The sequence below is a fragment of the Mobula hypostoma genome, chromosome 22, assembly GCF_963921235.1.
Source record: "Mobula hypostoma chromosome 22, sMobHyp1.1, whole genome shotgun sequence".
NCBI classification, from domain to species: domain Eukaryota; kingdom Metazoa; phylum Chordata; class Chondrichthyes; order Myliobatiformes; family Myliobatidae; genus Mobula; species Mobula hypostoma.
This window is the reverse complement of record NC_086118.1, coordinates 48,266,108-48,291,153: the sequence shown is the minus strand read 5'-3', so window position 1 is coordinate 48,291,153 and position 25,046 is coordinate 48,266,108. Positions and strand designations below refer to the sequence as shown.

Sequence of the window (25,046 nt, the reverse complement as noted above, 5' to 3'; positions counted from 1 at the left end):
AAAGTCATTTAGTTGAAATATTAACTCTTTATTTCTCCATCTTCAAATGTCACTGGCCTGCTGAATTTTTTTTTAGCATTCCACTTTTAAATGTTTTTCAAACTGCCCTGGTTGAGTTTTGTTCATCAGCCAACAATCCTTGGATGTGGGACTTAGTGTATCAAAGTAGATGTCGTGTTTCTTCCATTGTGGTTGGTGTTATGCATTAGGGGTGTCTGATATTATGAAGTATTTGTGATTCTTTGTAAGATATTATGCAAATGCAGACAGTTTTTTAATGCAGATGAGCTCGATTTATGTCACACAATGAATGCTATGAGAGCCAAGGCTCTTCTGACCAACTTCTTCCTCTGCTTCTAAAGGAAATGATTAAACCTTGGGCTTTCGGTTATAACTTCTGATATTTTACCCTTGGTTTCTACAACATTTCACCCAAATAGAGAATTATTACTGAACTCTAAGGAATGAGAATTAATTACCTTCCTTTAGTTAGCCCTGCTCAGATGCTAGCTACAACCTTTTTTGATATCTGACTCAAAGAATTGCGCATTTCTGACATTAACAACGTAAAAACCAGCTGTTCCTTTAGATACCACAGTTCTCTAGTTCCTTCATGAACACCTCTATCTGTCTCACACGAGGAAATCTGCAAATGCTGGAAATTCAAAGCAATGCACACAAAATGCTGGAGGAATTCAGCAGGTCAGGCAGCATTGATGGAAACGAGTAAACAGTTGACGTTTTGGGCCGAGACCCTTCACCAGAATATCGGTCCTGAAGAAGGGTCTCGACCCAAAACATGGACTGTTTGCTCATTTCCATAGATACTGCCTGACCTGTTGAATTCTTCCAACATTTTGTGTTCATCTTTACCTCACTGTGTTTTCCCCCAAGATGCACTGCAGAGCATAACTGTCTTATCAAAGGCCATGATCATCTGCGTTTCTGCTAAAGCCATGAGACACATTTCAAGTGTGTTAATGAGATTCAATGAATGGGCACTGCAGGTCTGCCCCACGTTCCAGCAATTTGCCTAATGGAAGTTCGCCCTCGCAGAACTTGCCAAGGCACTATCAAAAATTTCAGGAGATGGAATAAAATTTTAGTTTATGGAATTACAATTTTTTTTCAACCTTCTATCTCCTGGGTTGATAAGAGTCATGCAGATGAAGTGATTTATTGATATGAAACATCACAATGTGGATAGTTTTCTAGGAACGCAACCCCCAACCCTCCCCCCTCCCCCATAATGTGGGGGTTACCCTTTTGTGTTCTGTTCCCTCTGTTTGTGACCAAGGCTCAGTGGTAGTAGTCAGGAGGAGAATGAGCAAAGGTGGGTGAAGACCGGAAGTTCTATTTCACCACTCAGTCCTCACCCCCACCCCACCCCCCCCCCAAATCATCCCAACATCATCCAAAAGAAGAATAACCTGAGGCAGTGGACAGAGCTTATACACTTGTTAACCCCATTAGTGTAAGGACACCTTGTGAATGTTATCTTACCATTAACCATCCTCTGCCCTGACACATTAGGCCTGGACGCAGCTCTCATCTCTTTCCTAATTGAGACCTGTTATAGACCCGGCTGGTGGCGTAGTGGCATCAGTGCCGGACTTGGGGACGAAAGGTCCCGAGTTTGAATCCAGCCGGCTCCCCTGCACGCTTTCCATCCGTGCTGGGTTACGAGCTGGTGATCTCTTTGGAAACTCACCCGGCAGAAGGCAATGGCAAACCACTGCTGTAACTTGCCTCGTACGTGACTTCCGTCTACATCACAGCGGTGTGGACGGAAGTCATCCACTAACCCGGAGAAATTCCGGATGCGACGTACCTTTCCTTTCCTATAACAACATAACACAAGAGGAAAGGGTAGGATTAATAGCTGACCAGGCCTCTCAAGCCTGCCCTGTCATTCTGTGTGATCACAGCTGATCTGTTCTGGCTTCCTGTCCTCTTCGGTGCCACTTCCTTCCGCGGCCCTCAATTCTTTAATCATTCTTTCAAACCTACCCACAAGACATAGTTGAACTAGGCCATTCGTCCCATTGAATCTAGTCCGCTGTTCCATCATGGCTGATTTATTACCCCTCTCAACTCCATTCTCTTGCCTTCTCTCTGTAACCTTTAAAACCCTTACTAATCAAGAACCTGTGAACCTCCTCTTTAAATATACCCAATGACTTGGCCTCGACAACTGTTTGTGGCAATGAATTTCACAAATTCACCATCCTACCCTTGGGTATTGAGGCTGGTGGTAATTAAACTATGTTGACTTGGTCTTGAACTTGTTGGGATATCTTTCTCCAAAGATGATGCATTCACTCAGTCCTGGGTCTAAGTGGGTGCATTCACCCCCCCCCCCCCCGTGGGAGCATCTTATTGGCTCTGTTGTAATGTTATCTCCCTTCCCACTGCTGCACTTGCTTCTGCAAGTCTCTAAGGAGCCTCACCACTCAGGATATGCCTTCTCATGACTACCATCGGTGAGGAAGTACAGGAGCCCGAAGACCCACACTCAACAATTCGGAAAAGGCTTCTTCCCTGCCACCATCAGATTTCTGAACACAAACTTGATATTCCTTTTCAGCTCTATTTAAGCATTTTTGTAATTTATGGTATTTTTATCTCTCTGCACTGCTGCCACAAAACAACAACGTTTACATTAAATAAATTGGTGATAATAAATCTGATTCTGTCTTGCTGTGTGTGAGGTTGCTCTCTCCAGTGTGACGCAGAAGGATAAGACACGTTGTGTAGCTGGGTGTCAGTACATATCGCAAGTAATGGCAGCGTCATTGTTCTGCTCTTCCTTACATTCTGTTGTCGCGTGAACAAAGTCACCAGAGAGAAGTACTGGTAGACATGAAGCAGGCTCTATATTCTACAAATGAGATACAGCAGGTAACAATTTTTCAGAGGACAAAGGTCTGCTTGACCCAATGCTACGGTTCACGGCTTTTAGGAACTCATTGTTCAGAGCTGCATTTTAAATTTAATCTGCAGTCTATACTCAGATTTGAAGATTGGTGGTTGAAGTTAGTTGCTGAAGTTATTTGCTATATGTCCTAACCCCAAAAATGCTCTAACACAATCCATGCTTGTTCTTTACATGTTGGGTATGTTGGAAATGGGAATACTGATTATTTTCTCTTTTTTTTAACCCCTCAGAGTCAGACAATTACAAATCCCTGTTTTTCCTACCTTAGCTAGATCACTAACCTTGTGTGCCCCAAGATGATAAGGGTATCAGGATTGGGTCAAAAGAAAATGAGGTACAGGATTTTCATGATCAAATTGATTAGGGGAGTAGACTTGGAGTGAGAGCTCCTGTACCTAAAGTCACTTTATGTATATATAATCAATCTCTGTAAATAAATCATTTTGTGTATTTTTGTTTTTATAATTCTGTTCTTCATCGTAGTGTTTTTTTAATATGCTACGTTGGAGTAATAATTGTTTTGTTCTCCTTTACACTTGTTTTCTGGAATCAATATTAAACATTATGGGAATGAATTTAGACTGTGCTGAGGCTCTGCAAAGAAAATACTACGGAGCGTTTATGTGAGTAATTCCATATCCCCGATGCGGGGCTCAGCCCAAGCCATTGATGGTTCCTTACTCCCCATACAGATGCTACTCAGACGCACTGAATTCCTGCAACAGACTGGTTTTTAACCATATTTCCCTGCCTGGGTCTCTGCTGGTACGGTTCCAAAATTTCCATCTGTAGCCGATCCATTAAACCTCTGCCCTCCCACACTCTGGAACTCCACCCTTCCTTCAATTAACATCCTCCTCATCCTTTCTAACACGTTTGTTTGTAACACCCTGACCATCTCTAATCCACACCATTTCCCTCAGAATCAGAAACTGAAACTGGTTTAATATCACTGGCCTATTTTGTGAAATTTGTTGTTTCCTGGCAGCAGTACATTGCAATACATAATAAAAATTATAAATTACAATAAGTTTATATAAAAATAGACAATTAAATTAAAAAGTCGTGCAAAAAGAGAGGGGAAAAACTGAGGTGGTGTTCATTCAGAAATCTGATGGCGGAGGGGAAGAAGCTGTTCCTAAAACATTGAATGACTGTTTTCAGGCTCCTGTACCTGCACCTTGATGGTGGCAATGTGAAGAAGGCATGCCCTGAGTGATGGGGGTACTTAACGATGGATGCTGCCTTTTTGAGGCATTGCCTTTTGAAGCTGCCCTCAGTGCTGGGGAGTCTAGAGCCCATGATGGAGCTGGCTGTGTTTCCAACTTTTGGCAGCTTTTTTTCAATCCTGAACTAATTAAAACAAATGATTAAGAGGCGAGAGGGCAGGTGTCTGGGGTTGAGTGGGATCAGGAATCAGCCGTGATGGAATGGCAGAGCAGACTCGATGGGATGAATGGCCGAATTCTGCTCCTATCTTTTATGGTCTTTTAGTCTACATAAGTCCATATGCCGCCATTCCTAGCATATTGAGGTGCCCGTTAAGACCCATGTCTCTACCATCATGCTTGGCAATGCATTTCAGGCTGCTCTTTGCGTTTTTTTTATATTGCCCCCCCCCCATTTCCTTTTGAACTAACTGTCCCTCACCTTAACTACATGCCCTCTAGTATTTGACATCTTGACCCCTGGAAAAAGATATTAGCTATCTACTTTCTGTGTCCCTCATAATTTTATAAACTTCTGTCAGAGATCTTCCCTCAGCTTTTCCAGAGAAAACAACCCAATGTGTCCTATGTCCTTCTATACTGTACGCTCTCTAATCCAGACAGCATCCTGGTAAACCTCTTCTGCACCTCCACATTCTTCCTATAACGGGGTGATCAAAATTGAATGCGGCCTAACCTGAGCTAAAGCTGCAACATAACTTCTTGACTCTTGAACTTAATACCTCATACACACTGACCACCCTGCTAGCCTGTGCAACCACCTCCGTGGAGCTCTGGACTTGGACTTCAAGATTCCTCTGTATGTGTTGTATATTAACACTATTAACACTGCATCTCAGTGTGGCATGGCAATTGTCCCGTATCGGACCACAAAGCACTTCAGCGTGTAGTGAAAACTGCCCAGCGGATTATCGGCACCCAATTGCCCACCATTGAGAACACCTACCATAAATGCTGCCTGGGCAGGGCGAAAAACATTATCAGGGATGCATCTCACCCTAACCATGGACTTTTTACTCTCCTCCCATCCGGTAGGCGCTACAGGAGCCTCCGCTCCTGCCCCAACAGGCACAGGAAGAGCTTCTTCGCTGAGGCTGTGACCCTGCTGAACCTCTCATCACAGCGCTAAGCAGTATTGCACCCATATTGTACAGACTCAGTACTTTTATATTTGTGTGCTGTAGCACTTACTTTTTATTCACAGTTATTTTGTAAATAACACTATTCTTTGCATTCCTGGTCAGATGCTAAATGCATTACATTGGCTTTGTATCTGTACTCGGCACAATGACAATAAAGTTGAATCTAATCTAATCTTAAGGGTCCTGCCATTAACTGTGTGTCCTTTTCCATTTTCTCATCCAAAGTACAACACCTCAGACTTGGCTGGATTAAATGCCATATGCCACTGCTCTGCCCATATCTGCAACAGATCTATATCCAGCTGTATCCTTTGGCAATCCTTTTTTTTTAAGGTACATTTAATGTTAGAGAAATGTATATGATACATATCCTGAAGTTCTTTTTCTTCGCAAATATCTGCGAAAACAGAAGAGTGCCCCAAAGAATGAATGACAGTTAAATGTTAGAACCCCAAAGCCCCTCAACTCCCCCTCCCATGCATAAGCAGCAGCAAAGCAATGACCACCCTCCCCACCAGCAAAAAAAAATCGGCGACACCCCCCCCCCCACTGAGCACTCAAGCGTGCACCAAACCATCCACAAAGACACAGACTTGCGGTACCCCAAAGACCACCCGGTAATTCAACGTATCTCTCTCTCTCTCTCTCTCTCTTTCCCCCCAATAAGGGAAAAAGAGGTGTCCCTGTATCATAGCAGGAGGGGAGACATAACAAAATAACTCGCTGATTTAGAGTGGTAAAAGTCTGTTGCGTCACTTTTTCCGAGCCCTGTGCCCAAAGAACTCGGGTCTCTGGGCACACAGCCAGCAGCCAGCTTGCTGCCTCCAGTCTTCCGTGTACTCCCATGACACATCAGTCAGTGGCGGTAACACCAGCCTTGGATCAGCCCATCTCCAGAGCCATGAAAATCCGGCCCCCTGAAGGCACACTAGTCTTCCAGGCCACGTCCTTGGGATATGGAAAAGCGGCTGGTTGTGAGGCCCTGAGAAAGCGTCCGTGTGCAACTCCAGGTCAGTATCTTCAGAAGAACCCTGAAAGGGAAAAAAGAGATATCAAAGATTGAAATAGAGCTGTTTCCAAAGATGCAAGCAAAGGATTCGCCGATAGGTACCGTCATCCCTAAACTCCGCTCCTTCATAATCTTCTATGCTAATCCCAATGCCATTATTCTTTGTATCGTTTACAAATTTACTAAACCACCCATTCATGTTTTCATCCAATACATTTTATGTAATAATTGTAAGAAATGTTATAATGGAGAACCAAATCTTTCAACCAATTTTCTACTCTTGAGTCAACCCCTTACAAAATAGGAAATAAAGAATAAACATGCATTCAGTTCAATTCTAAATACCTCTGTCTTTCTAAATGCACCCAGATCCCTGGGGATAACCCTGAGGTGTATTCACTATGTTTCGCAGCCTGGGTCTTTTGCTCGTATGGTGTCAGAATTCCCACTTGTCCAGAATCCTGATGGAAGCTCTCAGCCTGACAGGTTGATCTTTCATTTCTCTCCAGAGATGCTGCCTGACCAGCTGAGTTCCCCCAGCATTTTATGTGTGTTGCTCATGATTTCCAGCATCTGCAGTATCTCTTGTGTTTATGGACGTAATCATTGGTGCAGTGTAATGAAATATGGAAGGAAGTTTGAATTCCTGGACCTTGGCTGAACCCTCATGTACTCCTGACTGGCCAGGGATCTTGAATATCAAGAAAGGTTGGAGTCTCAGTTTAACATCTCCTCTGAAAGGCAGCTATCTTTGGCAATGTGGCATTTCCTCAGTACCAGGCTGGAGTGCTAGCCCAGATGATGTGCCTGAGTCTCTGGAATGATGCTTAACTCCATAACCTTGATGTGGAGTAAAGGGAATGCCCCTGACCCAAGGCTCTATCTAATGATTGGGATCAATGGTTCTGATGCTGCCTAATACCAGCTTCATTCCCAGTTGGACCATTAAGATGTCAGAATTACTAATAATACGTTGTCCACCCTCCCCACTCTCGCCCTGTTTCTTCTATAGCTTATCCCTCAACCATTATCCCCTCACCCTGAAACGTGTGCTGAACGGTAGGAAATGGAAGTGGAGCCAACAGGAGAAGGGTAGACCTGGGAACCATTGTTCTTTCTTCCGGTTTCTATAGTAATACAATCTCTCCTCTGTTCCAGATAACTGCAGTGAGGTAATCATGACACCTTTTGTAAGCTCCAATTCCTTTCAATTCCTTTTTCTCTGCCTCCTGAAACTTGCATTAACTATATCTTATCTCTCAGTACTTGTCACCGTGAACAGTTACTGCCGTCTGCTTTTCCTCCAACATTGCAGGTGTAAATTTTTTTATACCATGGAGGGGGTGGAGATGCGTCTCTGCCAAAGGAGCTGTAAGACGAGCCTTGCCTCCACTAGCCTGCAGGTCACCCTTGGGCAAAAGGTGTAGCACCTGCTTAGCCCCTCCAGCCTCCATCAGGGTCACGTGAAGCCATGAGAGCAGGTGGCGGATGGTCGTATGAGCAGCTGGTGCTTGTCACAAGTCTCGGTTAGGTGACCACTGATGCCAGGCAGACAATCTCTGAAGAGTATTGGTAATGCTGGGGGTCACCCGTCTTGTAAAGAAGGCTATGGCGAACCACTTCCGTAGAAAAATTTGCCGAGAAGAAACGTGGTCAAAGACCACGATCGCCCACGTCATACAACACGGCACATCATGATGATGACCATAGAAGGAGGCCATTGGGCCCATTGAGTCTATGTTGGCTTATAGAAAAATATTATTCCCCATACATTTTCCCTGTAACCTCTTCTCCCCACTGTCACATCAACTCTTTCCCCCTCGCCATGTATTCACTGTCATATCAATTCTTCCCTGCCCTCTCAGATTCTATTACTCACCAACACACTAGGGGCAATTTGCAGTGGTTAATTAACCTACTGACCTGTATGTTGTTAGAACATAGAATAGCACAGGAACAGGATATTCAGCCCACAATATTGTACTGAACCAGATAAAAGTAAGTTTTAAAAAACTCAAACACTAATCCCTCCCACCTACACCATGTCTATATCCCTCCATCTTCCTTATTTGCTTATCCTAACATCTCTTAAAATCCTCTAATGTATTTGCCTCAGTCACCACACCAGGCAGCGCATTCCAGGCATCCACAACTCTCCGAGTTTAAAAAAAAATCTTGCCCCTCGTATCCTCCTTGAACCTACCTTTAATGCACACGAGAGGATACTGGACTACCCAGAAGAAACCGGTTGCAAACACCCACAGTTAGATTCAAGCCTGGAGCTAAAGGCGGCAGCTCTGCTGTCCCTGTCTCTGTGTTTGACAGGCTGGTATGAAGCCTAATTGTGCAAACTTCCCCGGGACTTGTCCACTATTTCGCAATTCTTCCTTTTTATAGCACTTCTATTCATTTAAAGCAACAAATCACAACCCTAACAGCCTGTTTGACATGTGGGAAGGGATTGGGTATGGAGTGATAGAAGTTTTCTCCAGCTAATTTTCCAATTAATCCTGAGGACTTCTCAACTTTAGAGTAAATGTAAGTGAGCTCCTGTATCCAATTCCCTTTACGCCTGGAAGATGTATTACATCCAGCCTGCATTGTCTGGCCTGTGTTCAAAGCAGAGTCATGCATGCAGTGTGTGTGTGAGATCCTGTGTACCATGCTGTGTGTAAACCGAGATGGAGATGTCACGTGGTGTGCATGTTGCTCAAACTCGGAGCTAGAAGCTTGCTGTTGTGCCACTCTTGTCAGTTGAGCAATCTCTGACAGGAAAGCTGACTGTGGTGTTGAGGAATATTATGCATTTATTTTTGTTCTCTTCTGATGGTGGGTTGTTAGACAATCAGAACTCTGCTGGTCAAGCACCATCTGTGGAGGGGAATAAACTGTCGAAGTCTCAAGACCCTCCGCCAGGATTGGAAAGAGGACAGGGGCAGAAGCCAGAATAAGGTGAGGGGGGAGGGAGAGAGGAAGGAGCTCAAGATGGCAGGTGGTAGGTGAGACCATGTGAGGGAGAAGGTGAGTGAGGGGAATGAAGTAAGAAGCTGAAAGGTGATAGGTGGAGGAAGTAAAGGGCTGAAGAAGGAGGAATCTGATAGGAGAGGAAAATGAACCGTGGGAGAAAGGGAAGGAGGAGGTTCACCAGAGGGAGGTGAAGAGAATAGAAAGGGTGAGAGGGTAACCAGAATGGAGAAACGAAAAAGGGTGGGGGGGGGGGCGCGGAAGAAATTTTTGGAAGTTAGAGAAAGCAATGTTTATGCCATCGAACCAGAGGATACCCAGATGGAATCTGAGGTCAGCTCCTCCAACTTGAGTTTGGCCTCGTCATAGGAGTAGAGGAGGCCATGGACAGACATGTCAGAATGGGAAGTCGAATTGAAATGGTAGCCGGCAGGAGATCCTGCCTTTTACGGCGGACAGAGCAAAGGCATTCAACAAAGTGGTCCCGCAGTCTGCGTCATATCTCACTGGTGTAGAGGAGGTTGCACTGAGAGCACTAGATACAAAAGATAACCCTTCCCTCGCCTTATTCTAGCCTTTCCCCCCTTCCTTTCCTGCTTTGTTGAAGGGTCTCAGCCTGAAATGTTGACTGTTTATTTCCCTCCATAGATGCTACCTGACCTGCATTTTGTGTGTGTTGTTCAAAGTTTCCAGCATCTGCAGAATCTCTTGTGTTCATGTTATAAACATCAAGCTAGATTTTGCTCTTTGGCCATTTCCCCACCTCCTCGCAGACCCGACAAAGAGATTAAACAAACTAGCCCGCGTGTTAACTGGTGAAGCAACTAGGGCTCAGTTGTCATAGTTCTGAGGTACTGCCTATGGAACCCCTCGAGTCCTTGAAAACATGCAAAGCTAGGGGAGCTTTCTGTGGACTTTGTGGACATGAGAGACTGCTGAGGCAGGATTCTGGAGCAGCAAGCGATCTGCCGGAGGAACTTAGCACATCGAGCAGCATCTGAGAGAGAAGAGGAGCTGCTGACAAATTGAATCCCTGTGCAATATTTCGACCTGAACCAACATCAGTTCCTTTACTCGGATGGTGCTTGACAACCCCCGCCCCCCCGAATTCCTCCTACAGATAGTTTGTAAAAGTTCTGTAATATTTTTAATTTTGATATTCAAAGTTTTAGTAACTATTAATATGAACAATTAAAGTTCCATGTTCTGTATTTTATGTCTGTGTTTTTTGTTCTGTTTTCTATGTTCTGTGTTCCATGTTCTGTGTTTTATGATCTGTGTTCTATGTAAGAAGTTAATATTTTATTACGGCAAACAGAATTCTTGACCTGCATATACTGTCTGTGCCGGTGATGTAATGGTATCCACATCGGCAAATCCAACCAGCTCCTCCTTTTGGATCTCCCCCTTCCCCTCCCACTTTTAAATCTCTTACTAGCTCGCTCTTCAGTTAGTCCTGACGAAGGGTCTCGGCCTGAAATGTCGACTGTACCTCTTCCTAGAGATGCTGCCTGGCCTGCTGCGTTCACCAGCAACTTTGATGTGTGCAGCTCCTTGCGTACTTTCCATCTGTGCTGGGTTAAGCATTGAGCTAGCAACTTGGCCTGGTAAAACAGACAAAAGCTAAAGAAACAGCAAGGTTGCTGCCCGACGTGCCGAACAAGGCACAGGGAGGAACTTTACCAACCTTCCCTATATACAGTAGATTGAAATAAGCATTTAAACTTGGCACACTTGTTTGTCTTTTCCTCCATGCTGTGCCTGATTGGTGCAGGGTGGGAGAGACCAATTTGCCAGTGGGATTTCAGCTCCATTGGGCTCCTCTGCTAGAGTCCAGGACCGGAGTGGGGTAACGGATAGCTGGCATCTGTCACTTGGCATATATGGGCTCAGTCTGGGACTGGCACACTTGAGCAGCTGAGTGTCTGACTGACTGACCAGTCACAGCCAAGGCAGTTCGGCACAGTGCCTCGAGCCAGGACTGGGAAAAGCAACGTTTCGGTGAAACAAGGTGCAAATGAAACAGCTCAGTGTGGTGGAGACTTGTATCTCCCTGGTCACAGGTTGGGAGCAAAGTTCAGGTTTCAAATCTCCTACTATCCTGTGCACGAGGGAGTTCCTCACAAATGGTTCCTCACAAATGAACAATGGTAGTCATTCTGAGGCTTTGAATAACTTTTGAAGTTCAAAGTACACATTTATTTACTTATTGATATATAGTGTGGGATAGGCCCTACTGATCCTTCAAGCCACACCGACCAGCAATACCCTGATTTAATCCGAGCCTAATCACGGGACAAATTAACCTACCCACCGGTATGTCTTTGGACTGTGAGGGGATTCCCGAGCACCCAGAGGAAACCCATGCGGTCACGGGGAGAACGTACAAACTCCTTACAGGCAGCGGCGGGAATTGAACCTGGGTCGCCTGTACTGTAAGGTGTTGTGCCAACCACTATGCTACCGTCCCTCCCCATATTCTACCTTGGGACTCATTTTTTTTCTCCAGGAATTTACAGGAAAATGAGGAAGTACAATAGAATAAAAAACCACACATTAGCAAAGACAATATGTAAAAGAAGAGAAATTGTGCAAAAAAAAAGGTAAATAAATAACACTGAGAACGTGAGTATAGAGTCCTGGAAAGTGTGTCTGTAGCTTGTGGAATCAGTTCAGAGTTGAGATGAGTGAAGTTGTCCAGGTTACTGGTTCAGGAGCCTGATAGTTGTAGGGTAATAGCTGTTCCTGAACCTGGTGGTGTGGGACCTAAGGTTCCTGTACCACCTCCATGATGGCAGCAGTGAGAAGAGAGCAGGGCCTGGATGGTGGGGGTCCTTGACGATGGATGCTGCTTTCTTGTGGCTGTGCTCCTTGTAGATGTACTCAATGGTAAGCCTTCATGGAAGCTCTACTTAATGGCATTTGAACCAACATGCTAAATAACAGACTTGTGGTTTCTCGGGCAGTAAGTTTTCATAATGCATGCTATTTTCTCAGAATTAAAGCTTGCTTATCGAACTTTCTTTTAGGCTTTGAAGTAGAGTAGTTATCCCGTGAGTTGTAATTGGCTATAACAGAATTAACTTGTAGTAATGAAGTTAACTTCTGAAGAAATTAGATGTCAGGCCTTGCACAATTTGCCAAGTGAGGACCCTTATAAACTGTTATGACAAATCCACTTGGAGCATCTCATGAGACAGCTATAGTTGGGTGAGCCATAATATTTTGTTGAAGGAACTCTGCACGTTCTAAAGTGTCAGGAAATGCTAGAGGAACTCAGCAGGCTAGGCAGCATCTATGGATGTCCTGACGAAGGGTCTTGGCCCGAATCGTCGACCGTTTGCTATTTTCCATAACTGCTGCCTGGCCTGCTGAGTTCCTCCAGCACCTTGTGTGTGCTACATTTTAAAGTGTAACTTTTCAGTGTAAAATCTCATAAACAACTTAATAAACCTCTGGCAGATGTGAAAGAAAGCCTTTCTTCTCTCCTATCAGTTTCCTTCTTCACCAGCCTTTCACCATTTCCACCTATCACCTCCCAGCTTCTTACTACTTTCCCCTTTCCCCTTGCCTGACTTCACCTATCTCCTTCTAGCTACCCTCCTTCCTCCTTCCCCACCACCTTATTCTGGCTTCCCTCCCCTTCCTTTCCAGTCCTGATGAAGGGTCTCAGCCCGAAACGTAGACTGTGCCTTTCCGTAGATGCTGCCTGACCTGCTGAGTTCCTCCAGCATTCTGTGTGTGTTGTATTTTGTAGTCTTTCACAATGTTCCAATATGTTTTGAGCCAATAGGGCACTTTAGAAGTTCAATGACTATGGGAGTTTCAGCAGTTAATTTGTGGACTGGCTCTCCCCCTTTGAGGTGAGTGGGTTTCTCTTCACAGTCCGAAACTCCTTGCCCTGTGTCCTGAGGTTCGGGTGTTGTTCTTGATACTCATCCATCTCATTCGGGTCCACTGGAGGCTGATGAATACAGACAGTCTTGTGGTTAGCGGACCATATTGACGTGGATGAGGTTGGGGGGGGGACCTGGCTTGTTTTGCTGTTATTATTTTATTTTGTTGCTTGTTGTGCTCTGTGTTGTTCTGCCAAGAATTGTGAGCATGCTGTGTTGGTGCCAGAATGTGTGACAACACTTGTGGGCTGCCCCTGGCACACACTTGTGCGTGTTGGTTGTTAACGCAAGCAGCACCGTATGTTCTGAAGTACACGTGATAAATAAACTTGAACCTTGAATCTCGAATCTTGTCTCCCTTTAAAATTGGTAGTGTCAATCAGATCCCCTTTAGCAAATGCAAACTTTCTCAATCGCATCTTTCCTCAGATGGGTCTTGCCATGTGGAGAGGGCAATTCCTATAGTGGGCAAGTCTAGGACCAGAGAGACAGCCTCAGAATAGAGGGACGTCCTTATAGAACAGAGATGGAGGAATTTCTTTTGTGTGGTGAATCAGTGAAATTCATTGCCACAGACGGCTGTGGAGGTCAAGTCATTGGGTGCACTTAAAGTGGAGGTAGATAGATTCTTGATTATTAAGGGCATTAAAGCTTACAGGGAGAAGGCAAAAGAATGGGGTTGAGAGGGATAATAAATCAGCCATGATCTATTGGTGGAGCAGATACGATAGGCCAAATAGCCTAATTCTACTTCTTTGATTTAATGTGGAGAAACTTCCCAGTCTCCTGTGGCATTTGTATCCTCTTTTGGGCAAGACTGCCCAGAATACACCAGATGGCATCTCACCAAGTACCTGACTATACCAATATGTCTTAGTTCTTGTACTCAAACCCTCTTGCTATGAAGGTCAATGTACCATTTGACCCATTGATCACTTAATATTTGCTTTGGTGCACTGGAGCCTCCAAGTCTTTGTACATCAACACTTCCCAGCTTAACACTGTTTAAATACTGCAATGTCCTGGGATCTTTTATTTACCTGGGAGAGCAGGTGGGACCTCCAGTTTAATATTGAATTAGAAACAAGTTCCTCTGATAGACTAGCAACACACATCAAAGTTGCTGGTGAATGCGGCAGGCCAGGCAGCATCTCTAGGAAGAGGTACAGTCGACGTTTCAGGCTGAGACCATTCGTCAGGACTAACTGAAGGAAGAGTTAGTAAGAGATTTGAACGTGGGAGGGGGAGATCCAAAATGATAGGAGAAGACAGGGGGGGAGGGATGGAGCCAAGAGCTGGACAGGTGATTGGCAAAGGGGATATGAGAGGATCATGGGACAGGAGGCCCAGGGAGAGAGACAAGGGGGGAGGGGAACCCAGAGGATGGGCAAGGGGTATAGTGAGAGGGACAGAGGGAGAAAAAGGAGAGGGAGAGAAAGAATGTGTGTATATAAATAAATAACGGATGGGGTATGAGGGGGAGGTGGGGCATTAGCAGAAGTTAGAGAAGTCAATGTTCATGCCATCAGGTTGGAGGCTACCCAGACAAAATATAAGGTGTTGTTTCTCTAACCTAAGTGTGGCTTCATCTTTACAGTAGAGGAGGCCGTGGATAGACATGTCAGAATGCGAATGGGACGTGGAATTAAAATGTGTGGCCACTGGGAGATCCTGCTTTCTCTGGCGGACAGAGCATAGGTGTTCAGCAAAGCGGTCTCCCATTCTGCATCGGGTCTCGCCTGATGGACTGTAGCGTTCCCTTTGAGCTCGATTGAGACTTGAGTCTATATCTTTCTGACACTGAGGTGACCCACAGACACCAGGACCCTGCCACGAGAATTCTTCCGGACTACACTGGTTGGGTCCCTGGCATTGAGATGCCTTTTGTCTAAGTTGTAGTTCTTTGTCCAAATCGGCAATAGCCGATTTAGTTGGCAAGATTCACCAGGACTTTGCCGCATTGGAGAAGTTTAGATATGGAGCAAGGTAGGACAGACTGAGCTTGTTTTCCTGGAGCAAGGGAATTGAGAGATGACCTGAGAGAAGTATATAAGATTGTGAGGACGATCATCATCGCTATGTGCCATGTCATACAAAGTGATTGTGGTTTTCCCATTTGTGTTCAGTCTGAGTTGTTCTGATGAGCTCCTCAAATCTTTTGCCTGTCCATCCCTTGATATAACTCATGAATGTCATGAACTGTCGACCACGATTTTTTCTTCCATCACTTTTTCCCTTCACTGCAAGATGTTTAAGTTTCTATTTCCTCAGTATATGTCCCAGAAATTCCAGCTGCCGTTTCCTGATTGATGATATGAGCTCTCTTCTTGTCCTGGCTTTTCATAGAACATAGAAATTTACAGCACGTTACAGGCCCTTTGGCCCACAAATGTTGTGCCGACCATGTAATCTACACTCTGGAACACTTCCTCATTTGTTTCTCTGTCCTTCCATGCTGATTTCGTCATTCTTCTCAAAAATCTCATTTCTGCAGCTTCAAGCCTTCCCTCACTTTGCCTTGGTATTGTCTAGCATTCACTTCCAAATGTTATAGGCATCCGTTAGTCTCATGAGACCATGCATTTGTGCCTTGGAAGGTTTCCAGGGCGCAGGCCTGGGCAAGGTTGTATGGAAGACCAGCAGTTGCCCGTGCTGCAAGTCTCCCCTCTCCATGCCATCGATGTTGCCCAAGGGAAGGGCATTAAGACCCATACAGCTTGGCACCAGTGTCGTTGCAGTGTGGTTAAGTGCCTTGCTCAAGGACACAACACGTTGCCTCAGCCAAGGCTCGAACTAACGACCTTCAAATCACTAGACTTGCGCCTTAACCACTTGGCCACGCGCCAGCACAATATCACTTCCATATGTTACTGTGGAATGAATGTAGCCTTGCAACACCTGAGCTCTGTACCATTAGAAATTATGATATTCTTTATTACCTTGCTCAAACATGCATTTAGCAGTTCTAATTTTCCTCCTAATTTCAACATCAGCCCTACCATTAGATGCTATCGTGCCCCCTAAGTGACTGAAATTCCATGTTTGTTTAATTGTTCCATTGCCCGTTTTCAGTTTGCTTTTCTGTATTTCTTTCTTTCTTCTTCGTGACAACCATACTCTCAGTCTTCTCGCAGTTGATGGTCAAACCTCCCTTTGCACTTTATTCGCCTTTCTCTAGTATTTCTTGGAGCTTCTCTTTAGATGTGGCTTTTAGCACTGAGAGAGATAGATAGTCAAGATCATTTCTGCACCAGAACATAAGAGTATCAAGAACAAGAGGGCGTCGGTTTAACGTGTGAGATGCTGGAGGAACTCGGGGTCAGGCAGGAGGAAACGGATGGTTCACATTTAGGGTTCAGGTCCGTCTTTTGGACTGAGAGCATAGGTTTAAGGTGAGAGAGGGGAGCTTTCAAAGTTCAAAGTACATTTATTATCAAAGTGTGTATACATGATACAACCTTGAGATTTGTCTCCTTACAGGCAGCCACAAAACAGAGAAACCCAAAAGAACACATTTTTAAAAAACACATCAAACATCCCATGTGCGGGGGGGGGGGGGGATGGAAAACAATTCATGGAAACACTAAAACTAAATAAATAGCTTCAGAACTGGAGTTTTACAGAAGGTACGAAGCCAGACGTCATTGCAGCTGGAGCAGTTCATGGCAAAGCTGAGTAAAAGTCGCGGATCGGCAAGCAAACCTGGCCTTCTGATCCTGACACCCTGACGTTTTCAATCTGGCTCGGTCCAAACATCGGGTTGTTCCTTGCTCCCGGACTGCTCTGGGGCCTGGACCCCAGTACCACAATTTGGCCCATACCTGACTTTTCCATTTCAGCCTGGTGCTTAAATCGATCAGACATCGGTCCTTTCCTCGTTCTCAGGGATGCCACGACTCTGTTGCCACTACCTGGCCTTCCCTGCACCTCCACCTCTGCTCCGTTTGCCATGACCTGGCCTGCGCCTTCACCACCGCATGCCTCGATTTCTCTCCCCCCCCCCCCCACTTATAGTCGCCTCTCCATTGTTAGGCTTGTTGGTGTTGATCTGTATCAATTAAGAGTTGATTAGTAAGGTATGTAGTAGTTTCCTTTGTTTTGACTTTTGTAAGTAGTCACTGGGCATCACCAGCACCGTCTTAAAATGGATTCAATAGGTCAGTTGGTTTCAATAGGCGCATTTAATGTCAGAGAAATGGATACAATATACATCCCTCCTGAAATTCTTTTTCTTCTCAATTATTGGATTTGAGAGGACATTGACACAGAATGGTTGATATCTGAAACACTCTACCAGAGGAGCTATAGTCGCTAAGTATAAGAGGGTTTTAGACAAACGCATGAGCAAGTCTGAGGACATGGGCAAATGGGGTTAGTGTAGATGAGCAGAAGTTCAGTGTAGACTTGATGGGCTGAAGGGCCAGGTGACCCTATAACTCAAGCAAAGTCTAGCAGCCCTATGTAAAGGAGGATGTAAACAAATTGTACTATATAAATTATGAAATAGAAAGTCCGCTTTACACATTTCGAGCAAATTTCATTGCGGACATGATGTCAAGTGCCCGTGACTTGTGTAGGTGGGTGGTGGTGGCTCTGCATTTTTGCCTTAATGTACAGACCACCCAATCCATTCCAGCCTTTTTCAGAATCCGGTTAATTATCACTGAGTCGTATGTCATGAAATTTGTTGTTTTGTGGCAGACCAAAGACATAAAATTATTTCATTTCATTTTTAAAATCTTTTTATTGATATATAATCTTCTACAGCTTTAATATGGTACAAAATTCCAGCAAATTGATATATATACAGTTAATAAAGCTGAAGAAAAAAAACTTATCAAAAAAGAATAATATATGATAATGAAAAAAATATTTTTTTATAAAGAAAAGAAGGAAAAAGAGAACCCCAACTGCTAGAAGCAAAAAAAAACCCCAGTAACTACAAGAGAAAGAAAAAGAAGAGACATAAAATTATTTCACGGGACTAAATAAATAAATAGTGCAACAAATAAAGAAGTAGCAAAGTACTGTTCATGGACCATTCAAAAATTTGAGGCGGAGGGGAAGAAACTGTTCCGAAAAATGTTGATTATGGGTCCATGTACTTATCCAAATTTCTCTTCAATGTTGAAATCAAATCCAAATCCACCATTTCCACTGGCAGCTTGTCCCACACTCACACTGTGCTCTGTGGAGAAGTTCTCCATCATGCTCCACTTAAATAGTTCACCTTTCACCCTTAACCTATGACCTCTAGTTTTAGTCTCACCCAAACTCAGCCTTCCATTCTTCACAGGAACGGAAGGGAAATTATCTTTCATCTCAGAGTGCCTGGAGAGCAGTGCTTTGGATAGTCTGAGGTTGTGGAAGTTGGAATGTCTTAGTTTGTGAAAATTAAGGTGTTTTGTTTTGTTCTTGTCTTTTGCAGATCTTCTCAATCATTGTGTTCAGCTGTATTGTTAGCGAGGGTTATTTGAATCACCCAGAGTCTGGAGAGCTGCGGTGCATCTTCAATGACAATGCAGGTGCCTGTCAGTACGGCGTAGGCATCGGAGTGCTTGCGTTTATCATCTGCATTGTCTTCTTTTTTCTTGATGTTTACTTCCAGCAGATCAGCAACGTCAACCAACGCAAACACATCGTCGTGGCTGACCTTGGAGTTTCAGGTAACAATTTTTGCTCTTTGTTTTAAGATATTTGACATAGAAGCAGAATTAGGCCATTCAGCCCATCAAGTCTGCCAATCCATCATAGCTGAATTATTTTCCCCATCAACCCCATTCTCCTGCCTTCTCGACACCCTTACTAATCAAGAACCTATCAACCTCCAGCTTAAGTATACTCGATGACTTGGCCTTCACAGGTAGCCACAAAGCAAGACACCCAAAATAACCCATTTAAAAGAAATAATAAAAATAAAAGACCAATACTCAATGTGCAAGAAAAAGAAAACAAAATACAAGTCATGCAAATAATTGAAGCGAACAACAGCATTCCGAACCAAAAATGAGTCCTCAGATCTGAACACTGGAGCAGTCCAGAGTAGGCCCAAAGCCTCGCTTATCAGTTTGTCATATTAGCAGGCATGGAGCATAGCAACCTGAGTAGTCTTCACAACCGCAATTTCACAGATTCGTCACCATTTAGCTAAAGAAATTCCTCCTCACCTCTGTTCTAAAGGGACATCCTTGTATTCTGAGGCTGGGCCTTCTGGTCCGAGGTTCCTCCAATATAGGACTCATCCTTTCCACATTCCTAAGCCTTTCAACATTCGTTTTATATGGGAGTTTCCTTCCTGATCAGAATTTCCATTGGTTATTTAAATTGGAACATCACATGAAGTTCTTGGGTTTGCTACTTCATTGCAAAATGAAATTTAGGACATCTGATTTAGCATTCATGATGCAATTTCTGTAGCTCTGTTAAGGAATATCCCATCCAATATATAATGCCAGCCCAGATAGACTGAAAAGGCAGGGTGTCAGGACTGGAGGTGAGGGTTGGGCCAATTTCACTCACTCTCATGTGATGTTCACTTCTCTCTCCGTGGTTCTGAGGCTGACAGACTGCTCCCGCTGCTACGTGCTTTGTGTCTGCAAGCTTCGTGGTGATTAGCCCCACTCTGTGATGATCTGAGATTGAGGCTTTGGGCCTGCGGGTCTGTGGACTCAATTTGATCTGGAATGTTGTTGCTCCTATTGTTTGCAAGATTTGTGTTTTTTTTCTCTTTCTCTGCACATTGGGTGTTGGTCTTTCTTAATTGGGTTCTTTTGGACTTCTTGCTTTGTGGCTGCCCGTAAGCAGACAAACCTCAAGGTTGCATAATTTATACATACTTTGATAATAAATGTACTTTGAACTTTATACAATGAGTTGTGTGCAATACAGTTTTGTATCCTCCTCCAGGGGTGATTCACAAACTATGGACTTGCTGTCAAAGAATCTACGTCTCTCGTTCTCATTATTAATTTATTTACAGTGTCTATTCACCCCCCCCCCCCACTTTGGAAGTTTTCATGGTTTATTGTTTTACAACATTGAATCACGGTAGATTTAATTTGGCTTTTTGGCACTGACCAACATGTCAAATTTGGTCTAAATTTATTACAGTAAACACAAAATAATTGATTGCATAACTGTTCACCCCCTTCAAGTAGGTATTTAGTAGATGCAACTTTGGCAGCAATTACAACCTTGAGTCTGTGTGGATAGGTCCTTGTACATCTCGACACTACAATTTTTCCACATTCTTCTTTGCAAAACTGCTCAAGCTCTGTCAGATTGCATGGGGATCATGAGTGAACAGCCCTTTTCAAGTCCAGCCACAAATTCTGAATTGGATTGAGGTCTGGACTCTGACTTGGCCACTCCAGGACACTAACTTTGTTGTTTTTAAGCTATTCCTGTGTAGGTTTGGCTTTACGCTTGGTGTTATTGTCTCGCTGGAAAACAAATCTTCTCCCAAGTTGCAATTTTGGTTTCATCAGACCATTATATCTTCTTCCACCTGACTTCCAAGTCTCCTACGTGCCTTCTGCCAAACCCTAGCTGAGATTTCATGTGAGTTTTTTTCAACAGTGGCTTTCTCTTTGCCACTCTCTCATAAAGCTGTGACTGGTGAAGCACCCGAACAATAGTTGTTGTACGCGCAGTCTCTCCCATCTTAGCCACTGAAGCTTGTAACTCCTTCAGAGCTGTCATAGGTCTCATGGCGGCCTCCCTCACTTGTCCCCTTCTTGCACAGTCACTCAGTTTTTGAGGACGGCCTGCTCTAGGCAGATTTTCAGCTGTGCCATATTCTTTCCATTTCTTGATGATTGACTTAACTGTTCTCCAAGGGATAGTCAGTGACTTGGAAATTTTCTTGTATCCATCTTCTGACTTGTGCTTTCCAATAACCTTTTTGCAGAGTTGCTTGGAGTGTTTTTTGTCTTGATGGTGTAGTTTTTTCAGGATTCTGACTCGCCAGCAGTTGGACCTTACAGATTCAGGTGTACTTTTACTACAATCAATTCAAACACCTTGATTGCAACAGGTCTCCAAAAACAGATCTCCGTTTAACTAATTATTTGATTTCTCAAACCAATTGACTGAACCAGTGATGATATGACGTATCATATTAAAGGGGGTGAATACCTATGCTATCAATTAGTTAGTGTTTTATATTTGTAATTAATTTAGATCACTTTGTAGAGATCTGTTTTCACTTTGACACGAAAGGGTCTTTTTCTGTTGATCAGTGTCAAGAAAAGCCAAATTAAATCCACTGTGATTCAATGTTGTAAAACAATAGAACATGAAAACTTCCAAAGGGATGGGGTGAATACTTTTTATAGGCACTGTATATATTGTATTTGCACCGTTTGCCTTCATTTGCACATTAGTGGTGTGTATCTTTTCATAGATTCTACTGTACTTTTTGTATTTATTGTGAATGCCTGCATGAGAATGAATCTCAGTGTATGGTGACACATACGTACTTTGATAATAAATTTCCCTTTGAATTTTGAAGAGAGCAGCAAGAAAGGTAATCTGTGTGCTCTATTACAGGGGTCCCCAACCTTTTTTGCACCATGGACCGGTTTAATATTGACAGTGTTCTTGCGGACTGGCCGACCAGGGGGCTGTTCAAGTAGGATTAAACTCACCTCAGCATGTCTTTTACAGTTAGGGTTGCCAACTTTCTCACTCCCAAATAAGGGACAAAAGTAGCAGTCAAATACGGGACAGTGTTTACCCCGAGAAAGGCTACCATGACCATGAAGCCTTGCGCGGGCACCTGTGTGCACATGCATGACGTGCGCATGCACGTACGTGCCAATTTTTTTTTCTACAAGTCGGTTTTGACTTAATCTTCCTGACTACACTGTACATACATTATTTCTACTTTATGTAGGCTGTGTATTTATCATATCATTCCTGCTTTTACCATATGTTAGAGTTAGGTTTTATGTGTTATTTGGAATGATTTGGTAGGTTATTTTTTGGGTCTGCGAACGCTCAAATTTTTCCCATATAAATTAATGGTAATTGCTTCTGCGCTTTATGCCATTTCGGCTTACGAACGGTTTCGTAGGAACGCTCTACCTTAGCGGGGGAAATACGGGACAAGAGTGGTCCTGTGTGGGACAAACCAATTTAGCCCAATATACGGGATGTCCTGGCAATACGGGACAGTTGGCAACCCTATGTTCAAGTTCAACAGTGCGTGACAGGGAATGAGACAAGGTGCAGCTGACTCATATTGTTTCCTCACGGCCTGGTAGCACATGCTTTGCAGCCCGGTACTGATCCGCGGCCCGGTGGTTGGAGACCGCTGCTCTATTACAGAAATTGACTAGATGACTTGGTAAATGAAGACATAACTGAGAATTGGATGAGAGGACAGCAGTCAAATAGTATCTGCATAGATGCTGCCTGACCTGCTAGGTTCCTCCAACATTTTGTATGTTTCTCTGGATTCCCAGCATCTGCAGAATCTCTTGTTTTTACCAACAATACTCAAGGATGTTTGCAGCTTAGATCCACAGAGTAAACTGCATGGAAAGAGGCCCTTCAGCCTACCCTTCCCATGCAAACCACGGTTTATATGTGTTTAGCCCACATCTCACTAAACCTCCTCCTACAGCAGCATGCAAATGTTTGGGCACCCCTGGTCAAAATTTCTGTTACTCTGAATAGCTAAGCGAGTAAAAGATGAACTGATTTCCAAAAGGCATAAAGTTAAAGATGACACATTTCTTTAATATTTTAAGCAAGAAAACTTCTTTTATTTCCATCTTTTACAGTTTCAAAATAACAAAAAAGGAAAAGGGCCCGAAGCAAAAGTTTGAGCACCCAACATGGCAGTACTTAGTAATACCCGCTTTGGCAAGTATCACAGCTTGTAAACGCGTTTTGTAGCCAGCTAAGAGTCTTTCAATTCTTGTTTGGGGGATTTTCGTCCATTCTTCCTTGCAAAAGGCTTCGAGTTCTGTGAGATTCTTGGGCCATCTTGCATGCACTGCTCTTTTGAGGTCTATCCACAGATTCTCGATGATGTTTAGGTCAGGGGACTGTGAGGGCCATGGCAAAACCTTCAGCTTGCGCCTCTTGAGGTAGTCCACTGTGGATTTTGAGGTGTGATTAGGTTCATTATCTTGTTGTAGAAGCCATCCTCATTTCATCTTCGGCTTTGTTACAGGCGGTGTGATGTTTGTTTCCAGAATTTTCTGGTATTTAATTGAATTCATTCTTCTCTCTACCAGTAAATGTTCCCCGTGCCACTGGCTGCAACACAAGCCCAAAGCATGATCGATCCACCCTCGTGCTTAACAGTTGGAGAGGGGTTCTTCTCGCGAAATTCTGCACCCTTTTTTCTCCAAACATACCTTTGCTCATTGTGGTCAAAAAGTTCTATTTTCACTTCATCAGCCCACAGAGCTTGTTTCCCAAATACATCAGGTTTGTTTAGATGTTCCTTTGAGCCTTTTGAATAGAACAATAATCTCACAGAACGAGAAGCCTTTTGCAAGGAAGAATGGGCGAAAATCCCCCAAACAAGTATTGAAAGACTCTTAGCTGGCTACAGAAAGCGTTTACAAGCTTTGATACTTGCCAAAGGGGGTATTACTAAGTACTGACCATGCAGGGTACCCAAACTTTTGCTTCGGGCCCTTTTCTTTTTTTGTTATTTGAAACTGTAAAAGATGGAAATAAAGAAGTAATTTTGCTTAAAATATTAAAGAAATGTGTCATCTTTAACGTTATGCCTTTTGGAAATCAGTTCATCTTTTACTCGCTTAGCTATTCAGAGTAACAGAAATTTTGACCAGGGGTGCCCAAACTTTTGCATGCCACTGTATCTGTGTACTTAACCTTTTTAATTGTATCTGTCTCTACTTCTGGCAGCAATACGCTGTACCCTCTGTGAAGAAGTTACCCCTTGAGCCCCCTTTAAAATCTTTTTTTCTCCCCTCACGCCTTAAACCTATGCCCTCACTTTTTTGTACGGAAGGAGAACTAAAAAAACAATGTAGGCATTCATCCCATCTGTACGGCTCATGATTTTATATTCTTATAAGGTTACTCCTCCACTGCCTACGCTTCAAGGAGTAAAATTGTAGCCTGTCCAATGTCACTCTATGACGAAGGCCCTCGAGACTTGGCAGCTGGTAACGGAGACTAAAGATAAGCAGTATGAAAATCTTTAACATTGTTCCTTCATGAGGGCATAATACAAGTCATTGTACTTGAATCTGGAGCAGTCTTGTGCACTATGATTTGCACTAACTTCTGTTGATGTGTGCTGTGTTGACTGGCTACATCACAGCATGGTGTGGAAACAGCAATGCCCTTGAATGGAAATTCCTCCAAAAAGTAGTGGATACGGCCCAGTCCATCATAGGTAAATTTAATTTGAACTTTGAACTTTTGTCCTGTTGCCCCGTAGGCTCTGATACTTCATTGAAATTCAAGCACTTCGCTTACTTTAGTTACACTCACCACCCTTTCTTTCTTCCCCTTTCGTTGCTGTTGTTTGTGGTGATGTTGAAGGTGTGATTTGACCTTCTAGCTGAGTGTCTGAAGCTGGCAGCCACTTTCCAACTCTTCTACCTTTTATATCTTTTACAAACCTACTGATTTCCACAGTTATCTCGAGTATACCTCTTCCCACCCTACCTCCTGTAAAAATGCTATTCCCTTTTCTGGGTTTCTTTGCCTCTGCAGCATCTGTTCCCTGGATGCAGGTTTCCACTCCAGGACAGCAGAGATGTCCTCCTTTTAAAAAAAAAACAGGGTTTCTCCTCCCTCCACTGTTGTTGCTGCTCTCACCCACATCTCCTCCGTTTTCCTGGACATGCACGCTCACCCCATCTTCCCGGCACC

The 25,046-nt window shown here is 43.8% G+C and overlaps 1 protein-coding gene across 1 annotated transcript in view; it reads left to right on the top strand.

The window, feature by feature from the left end:
• syngr2b (synaptogyrin 2b) overlaps nucleotides 1–25,046 on the top strand; it is a 63,496-nt gene that overhangs the window by 9,728 nt on the left and 28,722 nt on the right. Inside the window, exon 2 of the mRNA XM_063030514.1 lies at nucleotides 18,607–18,844. Within this exon, the coding sequence (XP_062886584.1) occupies nucleotides 18,607–18,844 (238 nt within the window). The remainder of the gene's footprint in view (nucleotides 1–18,606; nucleotides 18,845–25,046) is intronic.